This window comes from Ovis aries, chromosome 2 (assembly GCF_016772045.2).
Source record: "Ovis aries strain OAR_USU_Benz2616 breed Rambouillet chromosome 2, ARS-UI_Ramb_v3.0, whole genome shotgun sequence".
Lineage (NCBI taxonomy): Eukaryota > Metazoa > Chordata > Mammalia > Artiodactyla > Bovidae > Ovis > Ovis aries.
Genome location: NC_056055.1, coordinates 217967307 through 217990849, shown reverse-complemented (window position 1 = coordinate 217990849; position 23543 = coordinate 217967307). Strand labels below are relative to the sequence as shown.

The 23543-nt window shown below is 42.8% G+C and overlaps 1 protein-coding gene across 1 annotated transcript in view; it reads left to right on the top strand.

Moving 5' to 3' along the window:
- Window positions 1–23161, top strand: part of MREG (melanoregulin) — a 69974-nt gene extending 46813 nt beyond the window's left edge. The window contains exons 3-5 of the mRNA XM_015093523.3: window positions 18749–18839; window positions 19953–20116; window positions 21366–23161. Of these exons, the coding sequence (XP_014949009.2) occupies window positions 18749–18839; window positions 19953–20116; window positions 21366–21500 (390 nt within the window). The 3' untranslated portion in view covers window positions 21501–23161. The remainder of the gene's footprint in view (window positions 1–18748; window positions 18840–19952; window positions 20117–21365) is intronic.
- Window positions 23162–23543: the final 382 nt, after the last annotated feature.

Genomic DNA, 23543 nt, shown 5'->3' with positions numbered 1-23543 from the left:
CCATTCCCTTCTCCAGGGGATCTTCCTGACCCTGGGTTCGAACCCGTGTCTCCTGTGGCTTGTGAACTGCAGGCAGGATCTTTACTGCTGAGCACCTGGGGAAGCCCATAGGGTTGTGTAGAGTCGGGAATGACTGAAGCAGCATAGCACGCATGCACACACCTGCCTTCTTTCCTTTTTGGGGGAGCCTTACCCACACCTACCCTCAATACGCACACATACACACATAGCCAGTAAATGGACCAAAGGCCAGCTATTTAACTCCTGAAGGTGTAAAGAAGTGGAATTATTCAGAGTTGGGCAGAAATAAAAGCAATTTGGCAGCTTTCAAATAAAGGAAGGGCAATTATAATTTGGGTTCCTGGTAATAAAGTATGGAAAAAGAGTAATTACAGAAAGGGTTATCACTATAAAGAGAAGTGTTTTCATTAAAAAAAATAGAAAACATTCAGATTTGGGAGGTTGTTAGTTTTCAAAGCAAATGACAACTTCCTCCTTTCTCTCCTTCCTCTCTGCTGTCTCTCTGCCTGGCTCTGCTGAGTTTTGCATGTACCGGCCACCCCCTTCCGGGTTATCATCTTGTCCTTGCTCCTTCCCCTTTTTCCTCCTCCTCTTTGAAGCTGGCAGAGATCCTGAATTCAGAGTAAATGCCCACAGAAGCAACAGTGTTTTCAGCTAAATATTGTAACATGCACAGGAACTTGCAGACTTATTGACAGGCTTTTCACTTCAGCATCAGGTGACCTAAGGTCTGTGCATTGCAATCCAGAACACGGTAAATCCTTTAAAAAATAAATTCGACTTACAGTAATATCCATAGCTAGATTTTTCTATTTTTGAAGCAGTTAGATACTTGGTTAGGTTAATAAAGGAAATCATTAAGAATAATAAAAATCAATAAAAATAATCCTTGGGGATTTTAAAGTTTCTATTCTGAATATAAAAACAGTACCTGATCATTGTGGAAATTTTGGAACATATAGAGAAAAAAATCATCTATACATAATCTTATCCTTAGATTAAACACTGTTATACTACTTCATTGCATTTTTCTTTTGCTTTTTTTAAGACAAAATATACGTATATATAGACATGCACAGACATGTATTTCTGTCCATGGAATTCTCCAGGAAAGAATATTTGCCATTCCCTTCTCCAGAAGGGAGAATACGTATATATTATATACATACACTATACATAATATTACATATATACATATATACATAATTTATACAGTGTATATATTATGTATATAGACTATACATACATGTACTATGTATATATATATTATATCCCCTGGAGAAGGAAATGGCACCCCACTCCAGTATTCTTGCCTGGAGAATCCCATGGACGGAGAAGCCTGGTAGGCTACAGTCCACGGGGTTGCAAAGAGTTGGACACGACTGAGCGTCTTCACTTATTTATTCACTTACATATTATATATATTATGCATATACACTATTATATATTGTGTGTATATATATGTATAGTATATATACTAATGTGAATATATACACTATTGTTTCAAAAATATGTTATGATAAATATATATAGTCTGCTTTAACACTGATCACTAATGTATCATATAAGTCTTTTTCCATCCATCATCTTTTAATTAGTGCTTTAAAGCACATTATTTGCATTGACCTTTTTTGCATTTGAGATTATTTCCTTAGGCTAGATTTTTCAAACTGTAATTCATAGATTAAAGATTTTATCCATTTTTATATACTCTGATATATACTGCCAAATAGTTTTCACTATCTGTGAAAAAAATAAAGTAACACCAATTTCATAACTCTCAATGTTAATACAAAAGAGCGCCTCACACCACATCCTTCCTAGCACTGGATGTTCTCATTTTCTTTTATTTTTAATAGATAATTTGGCTAAATGTAAGGGTTCATAGTGCTGGTTAGTTGATCAGTTGTGTCTGACTGTTTGCAACCCCACGGACTGTAGCCCACCAGGCTCCTCTGTCCATAGGGTTCTCCAGGCAAGATGACTGGAGTGGGTTGCCATTCCCTTCTCCAGGGAATCTTCCCAACCCAGAGCTCAAACTTGGGTCTCTTGCATTGCAGGCAGATTCTTTACCGTCTGAGCCACCAGGGAAGCCCTTAATACAATTTGGCTAGACAACAACAAGACAGAATTTATTGTTTCATTGAGAATTCTTGAAGGGTAGATAATTACTTCCTAATGGATCCTTTCATGAATTATCTATCCATGGCTTCTGTTCTTTAGTATGAATGTTCTTTCTATATTCATCCCTTGCTATACTGTATCAATGAAGAAAGAAATGGCAGCCCACTCCAGTATTCTTGCATGGGAAGACCCATGAACAGAGGGGCCTGGTGGGCTACAGTCCATGGGGTCGCGAAGAGTCAGACGCAACTGAGTGACTAAACACCATACTTCTATCAAATGCTTTTTCCACTATGTTACTTGCCTTTTTAATGTTATTATTTTTTCTCCGTGACTAAGTTTTAAGTTTTTATTTAGTTAAATTATATATTTTTCTGTTACCTTGGAGGTCTTTCAAAGTAGAATGACATTTGCTCAGGTATAGGAAGCAGTTTAATGAGATTATGGTACAAAAGCATTTTTAGACAGTGAAAGACACACTACCAATGATAGGGGCAGTGACTTCTCCCCCAACTGTCACCTGGAAAGAACCTGCAGTTCTTATGGACCCACATAGGAACGCTTTCTGGTAAGGTTTGGATAAAGAGGTGTCCTTTTGCAAGCTGCCACTCTTCAGCGTGTATTTACATTTACGGCATCTTTCCATTTGGATGAGCCTCACTGAAGCTGATGACTCGCCAGGCATGGTCAGCAGCTGCCATACTGCACAGCCCAGGGCTAGAGGCTGAGGGTGGGGGGCTGACCTTTGCGATGCCCTCTAGACTCTGCATGTAGACAATCCATGGTTACATCCAGACTTGCCTACGTAATTTAAAGATGCTGCCTTCCTTGAAGGTACACACTTAAAGTAATTGGCTATTTCTGTCTTGCCAGAAATTCAAGGCCCCCTTTCCACTCCACGCACAGGAATTAACTTATTATCCTATGCCTTTAGTGACAACAGCTAATTGTCTCTTTTTTGCCATTGCCTGAGCAGCAGAACCGAGAATGGGTTCCAGTGAGTTGATTAGGAGTTACAGTGTCACAGGAAAACACCGAGGCCCAGTTCTTTGCACTGGCTGTGTTGGCCAGATCGCCTCCTGAGTGGGGCCCTTCTACCATTGCTAAAACTGTGTGTAGGCTGGAACCCTGCAAATTCGACAGGACTGACTTGAAATCTCTTTGCTTAACAGCCCCATCTGTGGCTTTGCTGGCATCCATCCACAGCCGGAGCTGCAAGCTATCCCTTGGCTTAATCTGGTTAAAACCAGATAAAGAATTAGGTCAGTGGCCACTGGCTGCAAGGCAGTCTGTTTCCAGAACTCCAGCCGAACTGCGGAATATAAATAAGCAGGGAGAGTTGGCAAAGCATTACTTGGTACTTGCATTTGACTTGTTCTGGGTCAGACTTCTAGCCCTGGTTCTAGGTCTTAACACAAGAGCTCGCAGAGGGCACTGGATCTACGTTAGCAACCAGGGGTGGTGGTTGTTCAGTAGCTCAGTCATGTCTGACTCTTTGCAACCACACAGACTGCAGCACACCAGGCTCCCCTGTCTTTCACCATCTCCTGGAGTTTGCTCAGACTCATGTCCATTGAGTCAGTGATGCCATCCAACCATCTCAGGATGTACTTTTTTGTGGTGCCTCAGGCAGGAACTGCAGGATGCTGTTTGGGGTTTGAGGCTCTGCCTGGTAGGTTGGGTCAAACAGCCAGACCTTGGACAAGTTTCACTCTATTGTCTTTTAAGTATTAGAGCAGAGGTCCCCGACCTTTTTGGCACCAGGAACTGATTTCATGGGAGACAATTTTTCCAAAGACCAGGGATGGGGGATGGTTTGGGGATGATTCAAGTGCATTACATCTATTGTGCACTTTATTTCTAATCTAATGCCACCTCTTATCTGACAGGAGGTACTGCTTTGCAGCCTGGAGGTTGGGGACTCCTATTAATTAGAGCATCTGAGGTGGGGGTCTCAGAGCCTAGCAGTCAGTGCAGCAAGCTTACCTGACTAAGGCCCAGCCTTCTCTGGGATTCAGAGAAAAGGCAAGTAGATGGCTCTGGAAGGTCAGTAGGAAGGAGTTGTTGTTCAGTCGCTCAGTCATGTCTGACTCTTTGTGACCCCGTGGACTGCAGCGTGCTAGGCTCCCCTGCCCTCCTTCAGTATCTCCCAGAGTTTGCTCAGAGATGCAAACCTGTAAGTCAGAGGCGTGTTCCTTTTTTTTTTTTTTTAATATGAGCTTTTTTTTTTAAAGATTATTTTGATGTGGACCATTTTAAAAGTTTAAATTTTATTGAATTTGTTACAATATTGCTTCTGTTCAACTTTTTGTTTGTTTGTTTGTTGTTTGTTTTGGCCACAAGGCACGTGGGGTCTTAGCTCCCTGACCAGGGATTGAACCTGCACACCCTGCCTAACTACTGGAATGCCAGGGAAGTCCCCAGAGGCTTGTTCTTATCTCCCTGGATTGGTGGGTCTGAGGAGACTAGGGGAGAGCGAACCTCATCAGAGTTTGACCTTCCCAACTGAAAAGGCTCGTTTCCATAGGCCTTAGTTACCGACCGATAGGTCTTCTGTGGAGTGCGTGTTCCAGAGTAGCGAGATGGCTGGGCTGAAGCAGTAATGAAACTGTACACTTCAGACTGAGACCAGAACCCAGGCTCACCTCCGTTGGGACTCGAGCCCAAGTCTTCTAACTTCTCTCCTTTGGAAGGGACTGGAATTCAGCCGCTCGTGAGATGGAACTTGAACCCACAATCTCTGGCTTAGAAGGGGACTCGAACCCACAGTCTCCCAGCTGAAACAGTCTGGGACTTCCCTGGTGGTCCAGGGTTGACTCCATGCTCCCAATGCAGGGGATCTGGGTTTGATCCCTGGTCAGGGAACTAGATTCGGCAACTAAGAGTTGGCTAAAGATCCTGCAGGCTGCAAACTAAGACCCGATGCAGCCAAGTAAATATTAAAGAAAGAAAGAAAAGAAACCCCACGTCTGATCACAGGCCTTAACGAAGGAGGTTCTTTATGTCTCAGCACAGAAGGAATTCAGCAAGAGGCCAAGTGATAGGCAAGAAGTAGATTTATTATTAATGGTATAGAATGCTTGTGAAAGACACAAATGGGCAGGCAGGAGGGCTCTGCCCTGAGAGCTAAGTGGGAAAGCAGGTTCATTCAAGGAGAGACACCCTCCACAGACAGAGTGTGGGCCGTCTCAGAAGTCAAGAAGCCATGAGGTGTGAGGTTGGTTAGTTTTTATGGGCTGGGTAATTTCATAGGCTAATGAGTGGGGGGATTATCCCAACTATTTTGGGGCAGGGGCAGAGATTTCCAGGAATCGGGCCAGTGCTTACTTTCATGGTTGGCGTTGGAACTGTCATGGTGCTGGTGGGTGTGTCATTTAGCATATGCTAATGTATTATAATGAGCATATAATGAGGCTCGAGGTCTACTGGAAGTTGAATCTTTTGCCATCTTGGGCCTGTTAGGTTCTAACCAGTTCATGTTGTATCCTAAACAACTGTGTCATTCTTTTTTTTAAAAAATGTTTATTTATTTATTTTGGCTCTTGTGGGTCTTCGTCAGTGCAAGGGCTTTGCTCTAGTTGCGGTGAGGGGAGAGCTAGCTACTCTTCATTGAAGTGTGCGGGCTTCTCACTGCAGAGGCCTCTCGCTGTGGGGCACGGGCTCTAGGGCATGCCAGCTTCCATAGTTGCGGCACATGGACTCCATGCTGCAGTTCCCGGGCTCTAGAGCGCCGGCTCAGTAGATGCGGCTCACAGCTTAGTTGTTTTGAGGAATGTGGGATCTTCCCGGAACAGGAATCAAACCTGTGTCTCCTGCATTGGCAGGAGGATTCTTTACCACTGAGCCACCAGGGAAGCCCCCCTATGTCATTCATTTAAAGTTCGTGCCCTGTCCCGTTCCCTCCTGCCTCGATCAGGCCAAGCCTTGATGGGAGCTGTTGGAGGGCCCTCCAAATTCTGGAGCCTCCAAGGATTGAGCGCCAGGGCCCCAGGCACTGGCTCCTCCTTGGCCTCCACTCCCTACCGCCACCTCCTGCAGTGTTCGTCTGGTCTGTGGTTTCCCCTCTAACACTCCGGCTCATCTGATCTGTGCCACTCGGGCCGAGGTGGACGCAGAATGCTGATGAGTGTAGCAGCAGTCTAGGAACAGTGGAGTACAGTCCTGTCTTTGCTGCTCACACACCGTGGGGTGGAGGGAGGGTGGGAGAATGGGCTTTTATAGTCCCGACGTTGGGTGCCTCTCTTGGGTGGGTGGCCTTGACTCTGTCCAGACCAAGCTCTGAGCTTCCTCTGCATAATCTCCTCTTTCCTCCTTTCCCCGCCAGCCCCTTGCACTGGGACCCGGTTGCTGGGCAATGAGGGGTGTGTGGTCAGGGGTGTGTGGAGAGCAGGGCAGGGCCTGTCTGTCCTCTGGGTCCGTGTGGCCCTGCCAGAGCCGCTTCGGGAATGAACGTCCCTGCATTATGCTCCCTTTCTTTCTCTGTGTCCCAGTTTCCACATTGGTGACAGGGAAGGGCCATGGAGTGAGCTAAATTTGGGCCTAATTGGTGCAGCTTAGGATACTGGGAGAAGCCTGGGTTAAGGAGTCAGAGAGACTTGGGTTGAAATTTTAGTTTCCTACTTAACAGCTGTGAGGTCGCAGCTGAGTTGTTTAACTTCCTAGGATCTCACTTAACACACGTCTAGGAAAGAATCCACAAACCCAGCTCATCAGATTCTCTAATGAAAACAAGGACGCATGTAGAGTGATCAGGACAGGGCCTGCCTCACCGTCTCACTTCAATGTCTATTGTTATTTAAAGAGACATATGTGAAAAGTACTTTGCAAATGTCAGCTGCTTGATCAGCACAGAGCAGGAGAGGTGAATGGGTTATTTTGTTTTATTTAATCTTTCTTGAATTCATTCTGCTTCCCCAAAATATGGGGATCCAAATATCTTGATTATATAAACCTGCCTTGTTCAGAATCCACATGGAGTAGAACTCACGTGGCTTTTTCTGATAAAATTTAGTGTTGCTTTCCAGATTCAAAGCAGGCACTCAGTCATCAGCAGAAGGTGGCCTTTCTGTGAATTGTCATTTTCGTTTGAGTTCAGCCAGCCTACTGGGTCGCCTGCTGTGTGCAGAGGACTGTGTACGGCATGGATGAATCCAGATTCTTGTAACCACAAAGCTCACAATCTAGTAGTGAAAGAGATGTTACAAGTGCCTGTTTGACAACATGTGTGCTCAGTTGCATCAAACTCTTTGTAACCCCATGGACTGTAGCCAACCAGACTCCTCTGTCCATGGAATTCTCCGGGCAAGGATACTAGAGTGGATTACCATTTCCTTCTCTAGGAGATCTTCCTGATTCAGAGATTGAACCCATGTCTCTTATGTCTCCTGCATTGGCAGGCGGATTCTTTACTGCTGAGCCACCTGGGAAGCCCCTATATGACAATATCTTGACAGTAAATAACTCTACAACAGTTCCCATACAGGGGCTGAGGAATTTCAAAAGAAGCACCAGTTCCTTTGAGCTGGTAAGACAGGCGAAGACTTCTCAAGGTGGTGGCATTTGGCTGTGCCTGGAAGTTCAGTTCAGTTCAGTTGCTCAGTCATGTCTGGCTCTTTACAACCCCATGATCTTCGGCATGCCAGGCCTCCCTGTCCATCACCAACTCCCGGAGTCCACCCAAACTCATGTCCATTGAGTTGGTGATGCCATCCAACCATCTTATCCTCTGTCGTCCCCTTCTCCTCCTGCGCTCAATCTTTCCCAGCCTCAGGGTCTTTTCCAGTGAGTCAGCTCTTCACATCAGGTGGCCAAAGTATTGGAGTTTCAGCTTCAACATCACTCCTTCCAATGAATACCCTGGACTGATCTCCTTTAGGATTGACTGGTTGGATCTCCTTGTGGTCCAAGGGACTCTCAAGAGTCTTCTCCAACACCACAGTTCAAAAGCATCAATTCTTTGGCGCTCAGCTTTCTTTATAGTCCAACTGTCACATCCACACATGACCAATGGAAAAACCATAGCCTTGACTAGACGGACCTTTGTTGACCAAGAAATGTCTCTGCTTTTCAATATGCTGCCTGGGTTGTCTAGGTTGGTCATAACTTTGCTTCCAAGGAGTAAGTGTATTTTAATTTCATGGCTGCAGTCACCATCTGCAGTGATTTTAGAGCCCAGAAAAATAACGTCAGCCACTGTTTCCCCATCTATTTGTCACGAAGTGATGGGACTGGCTGCCATGACCTTCGTTTTCTGAATGTTGAGCTTTAAGCCAACTTTTTCACTCTCCTCTTTCACTTTCATCAAGAGGCCTTTTAGTTCTCTTCCATTTCTGCCATAAGGGTGGAGTCATCTGCATATCTGAGGTTATTGAGATTTCTCCCGGCAATCTTGCTTCTAGCTTGTGCTTCTTCCAGCCCAGTGTTTCTCATGAGGTACTCTGCATAGAAGTTAAATAAGCAGGGTGACAATATACAGCCTTGACGTACTCCTTTCCCTATTTGGAACCAGTCTGTTGTTCCATGTCCAGTACTAGCTGTTGCTTCCTGACTTGCATACACATTTCTCAAGAGGCAGGTCAGGTGGTCTGGTATTCCCATCTCTCTCAGAATTTTCCACAGTTTATTGTGATCCACACAGTCAAAGGCTTTGGCATAATCGATAAAGTGGAAATAGATGTTTTTCTGGAACTCTCTTGCTTTTTCCATGATCCAGCAGATGTTGGCTATTTGATCTCTGGTTCCTCTGCCTTTTCTAAAACCAGCTTGAACATCAGGAAGTTCACGGTTCACGTATTGCTGAAGCCTGGCTTGGAGAATTTTGAGCATTACTTTATTAGCATGTGAGATGAGTGCAATTGTGCGGTAGTTTGAGCATTCTTTGGCATTGCCTTTCTTTGGGATTGGGATGCAAACTGACCTTTTCCATTCCTGTGGCCACTGCTGAGTTTTTCCAAATTTGCTGGCATATTGAGTGCAGCATTTTCACAGCATCATCCTGGAAGATGGGGTAAGATTTAGATGACAGTGGAATGAGGGCAGGAGTGAATGTGGTCAGAGGCAGACAGGGTCAAGATGGAGAGCCGTGTCTGGGACTGACACTGCTTTTTCAGTAAGTGGTACCCACTGGAGTTCTCCGTGAGAGAGATGACTCAATCTGACCTTTAGGAAGATAGCTGGTTGGGAGGAGACCGGAGTAGTTAGCTTCTGGAAGCAGAGGGACCTCTACTGGAGCTGTTTAGGCCAATGAAAGCTGAGGCAGTGGGGACAGATAAGAGCGGAGTCTTGTGACAGAGGGAGAAGGACCAGGACTGGGTGACTGATTTGGATGAGATGTGAAGGTGGGCTGGAAGGGGAGTGAGCGGTAGACGGCCACGTTGGGAGTGTCAGAGGGCCTGCGCTGGCTTGGTGGAGGCTGGCGGGGGGTGGGGGGGGTGGTCAGACTGGGTTCTATCCAGTGGCTGAGTCAGCCACCCATCCGTGTGGAGGCATCTGGCAGAAAGGGGACGTTGGAAACCTGGACCTGAGGCTTGGGCTCAGGGCACCAGAGGAGGCCTGGGAGTCACCGGCTGGAAAGTAGTGACAGCAGAGGCGGGGCGTTAGAAGAGATCATCCAGGCAGGTAGAAAGGAAAAGACCCACACAGAGCCTTGGGAAAGGACCGCACAAGCAGAGGCAGAGGAGGAAGAGGACCTGCAGAGAGAGGGAGGAGAGTGAGGAAGTGGAGCCGGAGGAGGCACGTTAGAGGCGATGAGTCTGAACCCCCGACCTCCTGCTGGCTGACTCCAGGCAAGAGCCAGACCTTTCTACTGCCGTATGGGGGGACTAATGTCCACCCTGCCCCACCAGGTGTCCTGGAGGGCACTTAGTAGATGCTTATTGCTTCTTTCCCTTAGAGACCTGGGGAGGCATGGGAAGAAGTAGGGAGGGGGGCATATCAGCATCCTATGCTTTAGGAAAGGACACTCCTGTTGGGTTACTCCTGAGCTGAGGAGGTGGGGGATGGACCTTGGCACTTGCTGTGGGTAGCAGGTCTGAAAAGCTGGTGGCCAGGCGCTGATGAATAAGGGGATGAGGAGGAAGAGAGAAGGCTCTGGAAACTCCCTTTGAAGCCACGTGGCCGAGAAGGGAGGGTGTGGAGAACCACGTGGCATTAGAGGGAGCAGGGTAAAGGGAAGGACGTCCTGGTAGTGCATCATTGAAACCCTCTGACCTCTCAGGAAGAGGGAGCTAGTTCCTGGCAGAACTCCACTTCTTGGCATCTGGGGTTGAAGCTTTTGGTGTTTATTCAGAGATGCCAGCCGATGCACTCTGGAAGGAAGAAGTCTGTCATGTGAGCCAGGGAAACTGTGGTTGGTCTTGTGAGCCCGTTGGGGCCCCGGCCGGCTTTCTGAATTAGATGTCCTGTGACCCAGTCATCTCCAAAGCCTGAGAGGAGAGGGCCGCCGGCTTTCTGGGGACTTTTCCAAGGGAAGGGAGACAGTATGACCGGTCTCCTTCTGAAATGAGTGATGGGGCTTCAAGGGGAAGAGCGAAGGAAGTACCCAGTAGGTAGGTGAGTCTAAGAAACTTGGGGCCTTTCTCAGTTCCAAAGCCTAGTTTCAGCAAAGTGTGGGCAGTTTATCAGCTGTCTCTGCCTTGCATCCAAGCATAGCCCAATCCCAGACATTGACCTTTTCTCCTCTGTCCTCGGAATCTCAGACCTTGGCTTCTGCCACCTCTCACGGCCCAGCCCGTCTGCATCTTGAAGGGAGTGGTTTTGCCTTTGTCTCACTCCTCAGAGATGACAGTGGCCAGGTGGACAGGAGGGTGTGGGAGAGGGGTAGGTGAGGGGCTTGAGGTCCCTCCACCTGCTCTGAGGAGGGGAGGCGGAACGGAAGACCCCAGAGGAAGGACTCCCAGGGAGTCAGCCCTTGAGAAGGATCTTCTTGCATGGCTGCATTCTTGCCTAAAGCCTGGCAATACTTTGCTTTTACAAAAGTTCTTTTTTCTCCCATGATTTTAACTGTGTTTTCTTAGTTCCTCCTTCAGGTTGACCTCTGTTCTAATCATCTGCTCTCTCGTCTTTACCTCCCTTCTTCCCTTGCTCATCAGCAACTCCTCCCCATTGCCCCCCCAACCCCCCGCCACTTTCTTGTTTGAAGAGACAGGGTGGACAGTGGCTATGCGTGTTGGCCCTGCAACCAGACTGCCTGAGTCAGAAATCCCAGCTCCTTACCTACTGAGGTGTATACCTGGGCAAGTACTTCATCTCCCTCAGCCTCAGTTTCCTCATTTTTCAAATGTTATAATAATATCCATCTCATTGAGACTTCCCTGGTAGCCCAGTAGCTAAAGCTTTGCATTCCCAATGCAGGGGGCCAGTGTTTTGATCCCTGGTCCAGGAACTAAATCCCAGACACTGCAACTAAGAGTTTGCATGCCACAGCTAAAGATCCTGCTGCAAATAAGCGAAATAAATAAATAAAAATATTTTAGAAAATCCATCTCTTACATGTCATATTATGGGAATTGACTAAATACCTATAAAGAGCTTAGAGTAGTACCTGGGAGTAAGTACTCCATCAGTATTATCTATCTATGTCTGTCTACTGTCTGTCTGACTCTCTTTTTTTTGTAAATGCCTTCAAATCCCTTTCTAATTTTTCCAGGTGACACAGAAGGAATATATTATGTTGAAAGAGCCTACAGAAGTTATATTTCTAGAAATGATAAATTATATAGTGTATTTTCACTGTGCTGTGTGCTTAGTCATTCAGTCGTGTCTGACTCTTTGTGACCCCATGGATTGTAGCCCACCAGGTTCCTTCGTCCATGGGGATCCTCGAGGCAAGAATACTGGAGTGGGTTGCCGTGCTTGCCTCCAAGGATCTCCCAAACCCAGGGATCGAACCCAGGTCTGCTGCATTGTAGGTGGATTCTTTACTGTCTGAGCCACCAGGCAAGCCCCTAAAGTACAGCAACTATCACATGGCTCCAGTGATGGAGAGCCCATTGTCTTAGAAAAGCTTCATCCGGGGTGGAAAGTCCCATCTAATTTCGCTCTTTCTGTGGCTTCCACTAACGCAGACAAGTCTTACTGGAACAAGGAATAAATAAAGTTATTAGTTCTTGTTATTAGGAGCAAATAAAAATGCACCCAACTCTTAGGTTGAAAAAAGTCAACATAGCCAAAGGACCAGATGCAGGGACGTGTCTTTTGCATGAACTGCTGCTAATAAATTTTAACTTGTAGATTTTATATTATAGGCCTTATTTGTTACAGGTTTCAAGCCTCGATTCTTACATTCCCTGTGTTAGTCATCTCTGCTACTTTTATGACCTTTGACCCCCATGCAGTACCTGATGAGAATGATGGCTAAGCTCACAAACCAAGCCCTTTCCTGTGTCACTAAAAACCTTCCTCCAGGCTGATGTTAACAGCTTTGAATGCTCTTCAATAGCTGGAAGACTACCCTAGTCTGTGTTATCCACTTCACATTTCTCTGTGAAAAGCAAGCATGAGAGAATCTGTTAGAGGCTTGTTAAGATACAGATATTCCCCCACCCCCATATATCACATATCTTTTTCTTACTTATCTACTTGCAGAATGAAAGAAAATGAAATGGGAGAAGCAGTCAATATATATATATTTAAAATATCTTTTGGAAACTCCATTTTGAATAGAAAGTAGCATAAGATGATATAGTTGGTGAAAGTTGAAAGGAAAAAGATAGCAGTTACAATGTTCAAAGAATTCATTTTATCAAAAAGCTATCACTTGCAAGTAAAAGTATTTGACTACTCTGCACCTTGTAGTTCCTTGAGTTAGATGTTTAATATTTGCAATATAATGTTACTATAGCCACAGTCGTATGGAGTCTTCTTTTAATGTGGATGTTGAGTTGAAGTGGGAATTCCCATAGGAATGTACACAGTGTATGATACATGTGGGTACTTGGGGCAATATAGCTCTTCCATCTTTCTCTGTCTCTCATTGCAAGGGAGGAGGACAAGTGGGGACACAGAGTCTCACTAGCATTTGCACAGATCACGATCTGTTCCCTGGGGAACACATTGGGACACATTGCAGCCCCAAATAAAAATTTGGGTTCCGGTAGCAACAAAGAAAGACAAAATACAGACCCTGGGGTAACTGATCTGTCTGCCACTGCAGATGCTTGATGCCTGCTTCTCCAAGACCTGTTTTCCCCTTCTCTCATCAATCTATCAAGTTTGTCCCAAATTTCCTTTGGAGAAAAAAGTTACATTCTCAGTTCTAAGAGTGGACACTGATTCAGTTCTGTTCAGTCGTTCAGTCATGTCTGACTCTTTGTGACCCCATGGACTGTAGCACGCCAGGCTTCCCTGTTCTTCACCAATTCCCAGAGCTTGCTCAAACTCATGTCCACTGAGTCGGTGATGCCATCCAACCATCTCATCCTGTTATCCCCTTCTCCTGCCTTCAATCATTCCCAGCATCAAAGTCTTTTCCAATGGGTCAGTTCTTTGTAACAGGTGGCCAAAGTATTGCAGTTTCAGCTACAGCATCAGTCCTTCCAATGAATATTCAGTACTGATTTTGACGGGTTTGATCTCCTTGCTGTCCAAGGGACTCTCAAGAGTCTTCTCCAGCACCACAGCTCAAACAGGACACTGATAGGCTTAAGCTAATAAACAACCCTGGCTGGATATTAGAACCAGTAAGGGACTATTTTTAAATATCTGTGCATGGGACGCACCTCTCAGAGCAACAAAATCAGAATCCTTTGAAGGGGTGCTTGGCTTGAAATCCAATAACATAAGCCAATTAGCATATCCCATTGGCTCAAGGATGGGCACGTAACCCAACTCAAGCCAAGTCGATGCAAGTTTTCATTTTATGCCCTCTGTTCTCTTTGAATTTTTATTTCTTTGTGATTATATTAATTATATTTGTATAGTTAAAAATAAATTAATCTCTTTTGAAGTTGCTTCTAAAAGTATAAGATGATTTTAAAGTATATGTCATCTATTGTTAGAGTACATTTCTTTAGATGTACAAATCTCCATTTTAGGAAGAAGTAAGAAGTATATTTTAACTGTGCCATGTATCCACAACCTCACAATAATACAGAATAGGTGTGAATAAAATGTTTTAATTTTATGTATGAGAAAATGACCCCTGGAGCTTAAATCAGAGCTCAAGGTCAGGACCAGCTCATGGGATGGAGAAGCTGCAGGAGAGCTGGCTCCTGACTGTGGAAGCCGATTGCTCTTTGTTCTGCTTTTCGTGTTTGACCTCAGCCTTCTTATCTAGCAGCTCTAATCTGATCTGGCCAACAACTAGAGAGGAGAAAATCCTCAAGGATTCAGCTAAGTATCTTCAGTTGTTCTTTTTCAATCAGATGTTTTTTCGGTTCGACTTGGTTCCCAGATATCTTATGAAATTAACTTTGCATGATTTCTTTGATTATACTTCTGCTAATGTACTCCATTGTTCAACTTTCAGGCCCCGGCGACACAATGACCATATTGCATTACTTCAGAAATTATGAGTAAACACAGATTGTTTTAGAAGATAAGAGTGTTAACTTTTAATGTCTAGTAGATTTGAGTGTCAAGTCATTTGTGAAGAATATTTGACTTGTTATTTTCAAGTCATTTGTCTGAAGAAAATTAGTGCAATTTTTAAAATGTAGAAGGACATCATAAGACTTGTTTTTCTCTAATACTAAGGAGTAAATGAGTTAGTTTCTTTAGTTGTGGGTAAGATTTTGTTCATCATCGTTTCTTATTTGCTACATTTAGATTTTGTTCTTTGGGATCATATGTGAAAAAAAAATTCAAATCCTCTGTTATCATCATTTATTTTTTCAAAAGCCAATTCTTTGTTAAAATTCTGCCCAAGCTACTTCTGGTTTCAGAGCTTTCAGTTTTGCACGGAGCGTTCAGGATGCTTTCATGTATGGTTATCCATGACCATTCTGTCTAAAGAAGAAATGTGGATTTATGAAATGCTGAGTTTCATTCTGTTAATCTTTAACAGGCACTTATCACATGCATCCATACTCAGCAGATTTTAAAATGTTGCATCGTTGCTTCTCCTTTGACAGTTTATCAGAGGAACAGACAGTAAAATGAAATGAGTTTGTGTAACATTGTTAGTGTTTAGGAATAGCAAAAATAACCAATATATGGACAGCAAGAAAAGAAAGATTTAAGAAAATCTGAAGCCTGGATTATCCAATGATGAGTGGGTGTCTGAAAAAGAGAGATTTGGCTACACTTAGTTCAGGACAGAAGTTCTGACCATCAGCCCAAGGAGCAAAAGAAAAATTAGCAGACTTTTCATCGCAAGGTAATGAAGCCACCTAGTGGTTTGTTAGATAATTTATGTGAATGTATAAAGTGTCTTGCGAATTGATTGAATGGGTCTCTATCACGCATGAATAGGACTCTGATCACTTATCATTTAGTCCGGCAAGGAGGGTCAGTTTCATTGAGAAGAAGCACAGCGCTGCTCTGTGTAATCTTTTATATATTTATAATCTTTTTTAAAATCAGAAAGGACTTAAGTTAACTTACATGAAACTACAATGAGAGAGCACAAACTAGAAGAGAAAAAAAAAAAAGATATAAAAAGTAGTAAAAAAAAAACTTCTGTTAATTCAAAAATGTTTTCAAGATTCTGTACATTTTCCATGATAGGACTCTATGTTTTCAGGAAAGCATGGGAACCGATCAGTTATAAAAATTCAGTGTTCAGAACAGTGAAATAATTTTTGAGAAAAGCAAAATCCTACCTGATGTCAAGAACAGAGAAATGTTTCTTCTAAAGGTTCTCACCGATGAGGTGCTGCCTCATGCCATGCGTAATGTCCTCAGTCCTTGTAATAGAAATCAGTCCCGAGTCTTGGAATATTGTTTCGCAGCTGTGCCTGCACTGCTCTGGAGGAGAATGTGCACGAAGCTCTATTTTTAGGGCTTGCCTGAAAGCATTTGATCCTCATAATAAGCCCGAGAGGAAGGCAGTATTATTATCCCATGCTGCAGATTAGGCCAGTGACATGCTGTCACTTTATGAACCTGCCCAAAGTTAAGCTCTTAATGAGTAATGGAACTGGAATTCAAACCCTCTGTGCTCTTTTCCAAGATGCTATGTGTGCTGAATGGCACATCCAGTGAAAATGGCAATGCCGTACTGAATACTCAGTCTGTAGGGCCTTGGATAGGAGTGCTTTAACACGGTGCTAAGGACATGGTGAGGACTGCGCGTTTCTGAGATGACCCAGTTACGTTGCCCTCCAGTGTCACAGGCTTCCCCCTGACTCCAGCCTCTGCACACTCATGCATACGCATGTGCAGACACACCTTTGATCAAAAGCGGAGGACCAGGCAAGAGAACTCAGATTCACCACTTCCCGACTAATAAAACACAGCTGAAATTCATCAACTTTTCAAACAGTTTTATTTTATTGGAGTACAGTTGATGTACAATGTTGTGTTAATTTCTGCTGTGCAGCAAAGCAGTTCATTCATTATATATATATATATATATGCATTCTTTTTCATATTCGTTTCTATTATGGTTTATCACAAAATATTGAATAGAGTTCCCTGTACTGTACAGTAAGACCTTGTTCATCCATTCTATATATACCAGATTGCATCTGCTAAGCCCAAACTCCTAATCCATCCCTTCCCACTGCCCTCCCCTTGGCAACCACCAGCCTCTTCTCTTTGTCCACAATTCTGTTTCTGTTTCATAGATAGGCTCATCTGTGCCATATTTTAGATTCCACATATAAGTGATACGCGAGAGTATTTGCCTTTCTTTCTGACTTATTTCGCTTAGTGTGGTCATCTCTAGGTCCATCCATGCTGCTGCAGATGGCGTTATTTCATTCTCTTTTGTGGCTGAGTAGTATTCTGTTCATTATTCCATTCTCTTTCGTGGCTGAGCAGTATTCTGTTCGTTATTTCCTTCTCTTTCGTGGCTGAGCAGTATTCTGTTCGTTATTTCATTCTCTTTCGTGGCTGAGCAGTATTCTGTTCGTTATTTCATTCTCTTTCGTGGCTGAGCAGTATTCTGTTCGTTATTTCATTCTCTTTCGTGGCTGAGCAGTATTCTGTTCGTTATTTCATTCTCTTTCGTGGCTGAGCAGTATTCTGTTCGTTATTTCATTCTCTTTCGTGGCTGAGCAGTATTCTGTTCGTTATTTCATTCTCTTTCGTGGCTGAGCAGTATTCTGTTCGTTATTTCATTCTCTTTCGTGGCTGAGCAGTATTCTGTTCGTTATTTCATTCTCTTTCGTGGCTGAGTAGTATTCTGTTGCGTATTTGTGCTGCATCATCTTTAGCCATTCCTCTGTCGATGGCCAGTTAGTTTCCATGTTTTGGCTATTGTGAATAGTGCTGCTGTGAATATAGGGGTGCATGTATCTTTCTGAACTATAGTTTTGTGAAATTCATGACCTTCTGATGGCTTTGTACCTTCAGATACGAGATTTAAAATGCAATCATAACCAAATATGCTCTGTTTTGCTAGTTTTTCCTTCCTAGAGTGGTATCTATAAATGTTTGGGAATGGCAGCTGAATTGATTTCTCTTAACCAGTCATGAAAGTTGATTAGGGATGAGCAAGGCAAGCCTGGCATCACTGAAACGTTTTCAGTTACAGGAGTCAAAATGCCATATAATCTGAGTCTCAAATTGAGCATTTAGAATGATGCTCTTTTAAGCTGTACTTTAGCATAATTGTGTGATTAATTTCTTGCAAAGCAGAAAAGGTATACTCTATAAAATGACTTTTTCATATTTGATAAGGCTCCTTGAAAATAAATTTCCATTCTGTTTAAAAGAAATCTGTAGCTCAGTAAAGATTCTGCTGCTGCTGCTGCTAAGTCACTTCAGTCATGTCCGACTCTGTGCAACCCCATAGATGGTAGCCCACCAGGCTGCCGTGTCCCTGGGATTCTCAAGGCAAGAACACTGGAGTGGGTTGCCATTTCCTTCTCCAGTGCATGAAAGTGAAAAGTGAAAGTGAAGTCGCTCAGTTGTGTCCGACTCTTCGCAACCCCGTGGACTGCAGCCCACCAGGCTCCTCCGTCCATGGGATTTCCCAGGCAAGAGTACTGGAGTGGGGTGCCATTGCCTTCTCCGGTACCTATTAGCTGGATGATATTATATTAGCTAGGTAAACTTTCTGGGCATCAGTTTATTTATCTATAAAAAGTCTTTAGTAATACTGTGTGCAGGTATTTTATATATAAAAACGTGCAGGTATTTTATATATAAAAGTTTTTTATACCTTCAATCTTTATAACATCCTTAAATGGAATATTCACTGTTGTTATCCCCACTTTATAGGTGCTATCATTGTAGTTGGGAGATTAGATAATGTGAAGAGGTTAATTGGGATAGTTTCTGAAATGTGTTACGTCACTGGTACATAGCTGATATCCCAGACATGGAGGTGATGTATTCCTGCTGACTTCATCTCACCTAGCTCCTTTTCTCCTTTTGGAATATGCCTTGAAGATTAGTGAAGAGGAGAACCACACACATTAACAACTTAACTTTGGGAATTAGATAGAGATTTAGGCCAAAGTGTAAAAATAAAACTGAAGTTTAATTTTTCCTACAGGAGTGGCAAAAACTCAATTATGATATCTACACCCTGCGACAGATTCGAAGGGAAGTGAGAAATAGATGGAAACGCATTTTAGAAGATTTAGGTAAGTCTAAAAGTGATTATAAAATGGCAAAAATAACCAGTTTTGGTTATTCCTCTTTACTTTTTCCAGCCTGGTTTTTATAAAAGGAATGTCAGTAACTGACTGATTAAGGCTACTGTGTACTAATTGTTTTCCCAATGCCGTCCTCTCTGTATCCTCCAGCGTAAACATCTGATGTTTCTCTTATCATCAGCCCTTGTCTTGAGGACATTTTTTGCCACGTGTTACCCCATCTGTCTTCAGTATCAAGTAGCACAGGGCAGTGAAATCATATGGGATATTCATTCAATCAAGATCATTGAATTTGGGGGCATTGTACATTGATTGATTTAAATGGAATGATTGGCCAATTACTCATAGCTTTATAAGATAGAGCAGATTGGGAGAAATATTATTTGTAAGAGAGACAGCAAATACCTGTGGTATTAGAGTAGCTGTTGGGTATTGATTTTTCTTAATTCTGCCAGGGTTGTAATTCAGTAAATATGACCCTCACATTATAAAGAAGCTTGTTTTCATGTTCAGAAAAAATGAATTTATCAATTTTGAAGTCCTCAGTCCTTCCCCTTTGAAAGAGAACATTACACCTTGGCATTATAACTTTGCAAATGTGGGTACCAAGTTGCTATCCCTTGTTGCTTATATTATGCTCGTATTAAATCTATGAATCTTTTAGACCTTTGTACAGTAATTTAGCCAGCCAACGATATTGCCCTAGGGGAGGTAACCTGGGCTTGGAGGAGTCTGGACCTGAAGATGAGCATTTTGCAGGTTGAGGGGGCGAGTAGGAATTCTGGGGACAGAGGAGGAGATGAAGAGTAGGGAATGGGAGGAGGGTTTCCAAGCTGATAAAGTGGGTGGCAGGCCGTCAGTGGGTGAGTAGCAGAGGCTTAACTTGGAGGGAAAAGTTAACAAAGAAAATTTGACATGAAGAAACCACAAAAGCATTTTAATTAAAGACCCGGCCAACCTCACTGAGCTGCAGGGCAGCAAAGGGAGTGGTGCCTTGGGCTTCAGCTTCCTTGTATTTGCTCCAAAGCCATCGACGGGTCCCCTCACCCCTTGCAGGTCTGTTGTGACTGCTTCACATGAGGGTTTAATTTCTTTACACAGGTTTTCAAAGAGAAGCAGACTCTTTGTTGTCAGTGACAAAACTGAGCACCATCAGTGATTCTAAAAACATAAGGAAGGCTCGGGAAATACTATTGAGACTGGCTGAAGAGACCAGTATTTTCCCAACCAGTTGGGAGCTCTCGGAGAGATATCTCTTTGTTATGGTAAGTGTCCATCTGCTTATTTTTTGGTAATTTTTTAAAATTAATTTTTATTATAGTTGCTTTTGTCCTTTTGGAGGGTGTCTCAGATGATAAAGAATCCGCCTGCAATCCAGAAGATTTCAGAGACCAGATTCTATCCTTGGGTTTGGGAAGATCCCCTGGAGGAGGGAATGGCAACCCACTCCAATATTCTTGCCTGGAGAATCCCATGGGCAGAGGAGCTTGGCAGGCTATAGTCCATAGGGTTGCACAGAGTCAGACACGACTGAAGCAACTTCTCTCACATAGTTGCTTTCAAATGTTGTGTTGGTAGAACACTGAGTAGAGTTTCCTGAGCTATACAGTAGGTTCTTATTAGTTAACCTATTTTATGAATAGTATCAATAGTGTATATATGTCAATCTCAGCTTGCCAATTCATCCCACTCACTCCCCTTTCCCTCTCATTGGTGTCCATACACTTGCTTTCTATATCTTTGTCTCTATTTCTGTTTTGCAAATAAGACCATCTGTACCATTTTTTAGATTCCACACATATGCATTCATATGTAATATTTATTTCTCTCTTTCTGACTTACTTCCCTCTGAGTGACAGTCTCTAGGTCCATCCACATCTCTGCAAATGATCCAGTTTTGTTCCTTTTATGGCTGAGTAATCTTCCATCGTATAGATGTACTGCACCTTCTTTATCCATTCCTCTGTTGATGGACATCTAGGTTCCTGATTTTGCTTTAATTTTTTGCTTCTCTATTAGTCCATAAACTTACTCATCATTCTAACCCCATGAACTTCACCGTGGTATGAGGTGTGGGAGATGGTGCTGGCATCTTATGCCTTGGTGTTCAGTAGCCAGCACATCATAATCACTTGGAGGGCTTTAAAAATTCACGTTTCTGGAATATACTTAGACCAGTTGAGACTTGGGTTGTAGTTCAAGAATCTGTATTTTTCAGCCAGTTTTGTTGGGCAGTCAGCTTTTTGAGCTATTTTGGGGTCAAAGAGATGTGAGAAATAGTGGGTATATAGCCTAAGATTGAGAAATGATTTGAAAGGACTCTAAGAGCAGGGGAATGTTTCCTGGAGAATGTAAGTGATTAAGGAGTGTCTCTAAATTTGTTGAGAAAAATTTAATAAATGTTCTACTCACTCATTGTTATTTCTAGATGGATGTGATTTTTAGATGAATTTTTGCCACAGACATGGCTTTGTTTCCATTTTGATAGCACTTTTGTTTTTAATTTTTTGGCAGGACCGTCTCATTGCACTTGATGCTGCGGAAGAGTTCTTTAAAATTGCCAGTCGAACTTACCCCAAGAAGGCTGGGGTCCCATGTCTGGCAGATGGCCAGAAAGAACTGCGCTACTTTCCTTTTCCAAGTCCCTAAAGGAGAAGCTACGAGGCAGAATGGGAATTCTTCCACTGGACCTCAATAGCCAACCAAAGTTGGGCAAATACGTGCAAACAAGAATGAGCAAGAAGAGAGCTAGCTAAGAGAAAAAGGATTTTGAATCCTACTAAAACCTAAGAGTTTGGATAGCTGGTCATCATGAAACTATATAAATGTTGAGGTTGCATTGAAACATCCTGGTGATCTTGCATCAGAGAGTTGGTCAGTGGGCTGTTTTATCATGGGTGATTAGATTCTATTGCCCCCATTTTGGTTTTGGTTGTATAATGAGCTTTGACCACTGATCCTATTGGGAGAATGGGATATTCCAGTTAATAAGATTACTGGAGCCATCATTGAGCCTAAATATGGATTACCAATTTTTAAATAACTGTTATATAATATAGGCTAACACCAAAACACTTACCAGGCATGATGCAACCTTCCTTGATTTTGGAGCACCTACATATCCTTGGAGGTGTTTAGAGCATCAGTTGGAGAATATCCAGAAGTTTAGGTGTATAAAATAATAGAGATATCTAGGATTGCTGCTCAGGAGGGAGTCTTAAGTAGAATGATCCCAAGCAGAACTCCATGTAAAAAGCTCTGTCTTCAGTTGTGGTACAGGCATCTCAAATTCTTAACGTTATTGAGATCTGGTTACCTCATTTTTGCATAGTGTCCAGTTCTGGGCCACAAGCCCCTGCCTGATATTTTATCGGGGATATTTGACCTTCACTGTCTTCTCTTCTCTTTAGCCCATTTCCAGCTTATTGACTGAGAGTTACACCTGCCCAAAGTCCTCTCGTGCATATTTGCAACTCTGTAGGCCATGTTGTATTGAAGAAAGTCATTGCTGGACTTTCTTCCATCCTGAAGATGATTTTCAGAATGGAGCATTTCTGTCAATAAGTTTGCCACAGGTTGAGCAGCTCAGCTTCAAAAGTTAATAGCCCCTTAAGCAAGGAGCTTGTCATGAAATCAGGGTTCATTGTATTGAAAAGAGCTTTTCAGGTTTATCAGTAGATTGCTTAAAATAATGGCAATATTATTACTTTTACAGATTTTGCTTTTCTGACTTCAAGTTTAAAAGTAACTTGTATGTAGTCTGTGCAGGGGATTGTGACTTGAAGATTTCCCTACCCCAACTAGCTCTCTTGGTAGTGAATACTTTGTTTAAAATATTTGTTAGAGGAGATCCATGTTACCCATTTACGAGTGCATTGCAGACCAATTAACTGACATGTTTCAGGAAAATTTTTCATAGTTGAATAAGTAAAGGAAAAGTTTTATTTTTTAAAATAAATAATACATTTTTATTTTGTTTTGTTTAGTTCTTAATACCTCTCTCAAGTTGTTTAAAATTAGCCTGCAGATATTTTCTCTCACTTCTGTAGGCTCTTGCTAGATAAACATACAGTGAGACAAACAAATAAAACCAAAAAGAAACAATAAATTAACAAAATACATTTGAAGATCATACTGTTTTCATCTTTGTCCATGGAATTTGTGTTTTGTCTTTCTGACTTTTTTGATGTCAAAATAGAGGAGATTGTTTGCATCTATAGAGAATAAATTGTAATGATAGTCTTTATTTTTGGTAATGAATAAGTAAGGTTAAACTTCCATTGCAAAGAATTAAAAGGTTTCTATATTTACTTTTCAGTTGAATGTGTGTTATATTTCCAAGAATAAAGAGGAAATAGATATTCTTTCCTTAATCCCTTTAAATTAAAAGTAAAGAGGCTGAGAGAGATGGGCTTAAGGACCTTTGGTCATTCTAAAGCCAGTCAAGGGGCCAGTCTGAGTTCAAGTCCATTGAGAAGTACGTGAGAGGGGCTTGAGGGTGGCGGAAGTGACCACTTCAGGAGTCACAAGGTGCTCTTCAGGAACAGGATCCAGGGGTTCATGTGTGTATGCAGGGCAGTTTCAGATGATGGATGGAAATTTTTATAGTAATTGTTATGTATTTTAACATGCACCAAGGAAGCAAGGGGGTGGGGACTTCCCTGGTGGCTCAGTGATAAAGAATCTGCCTTC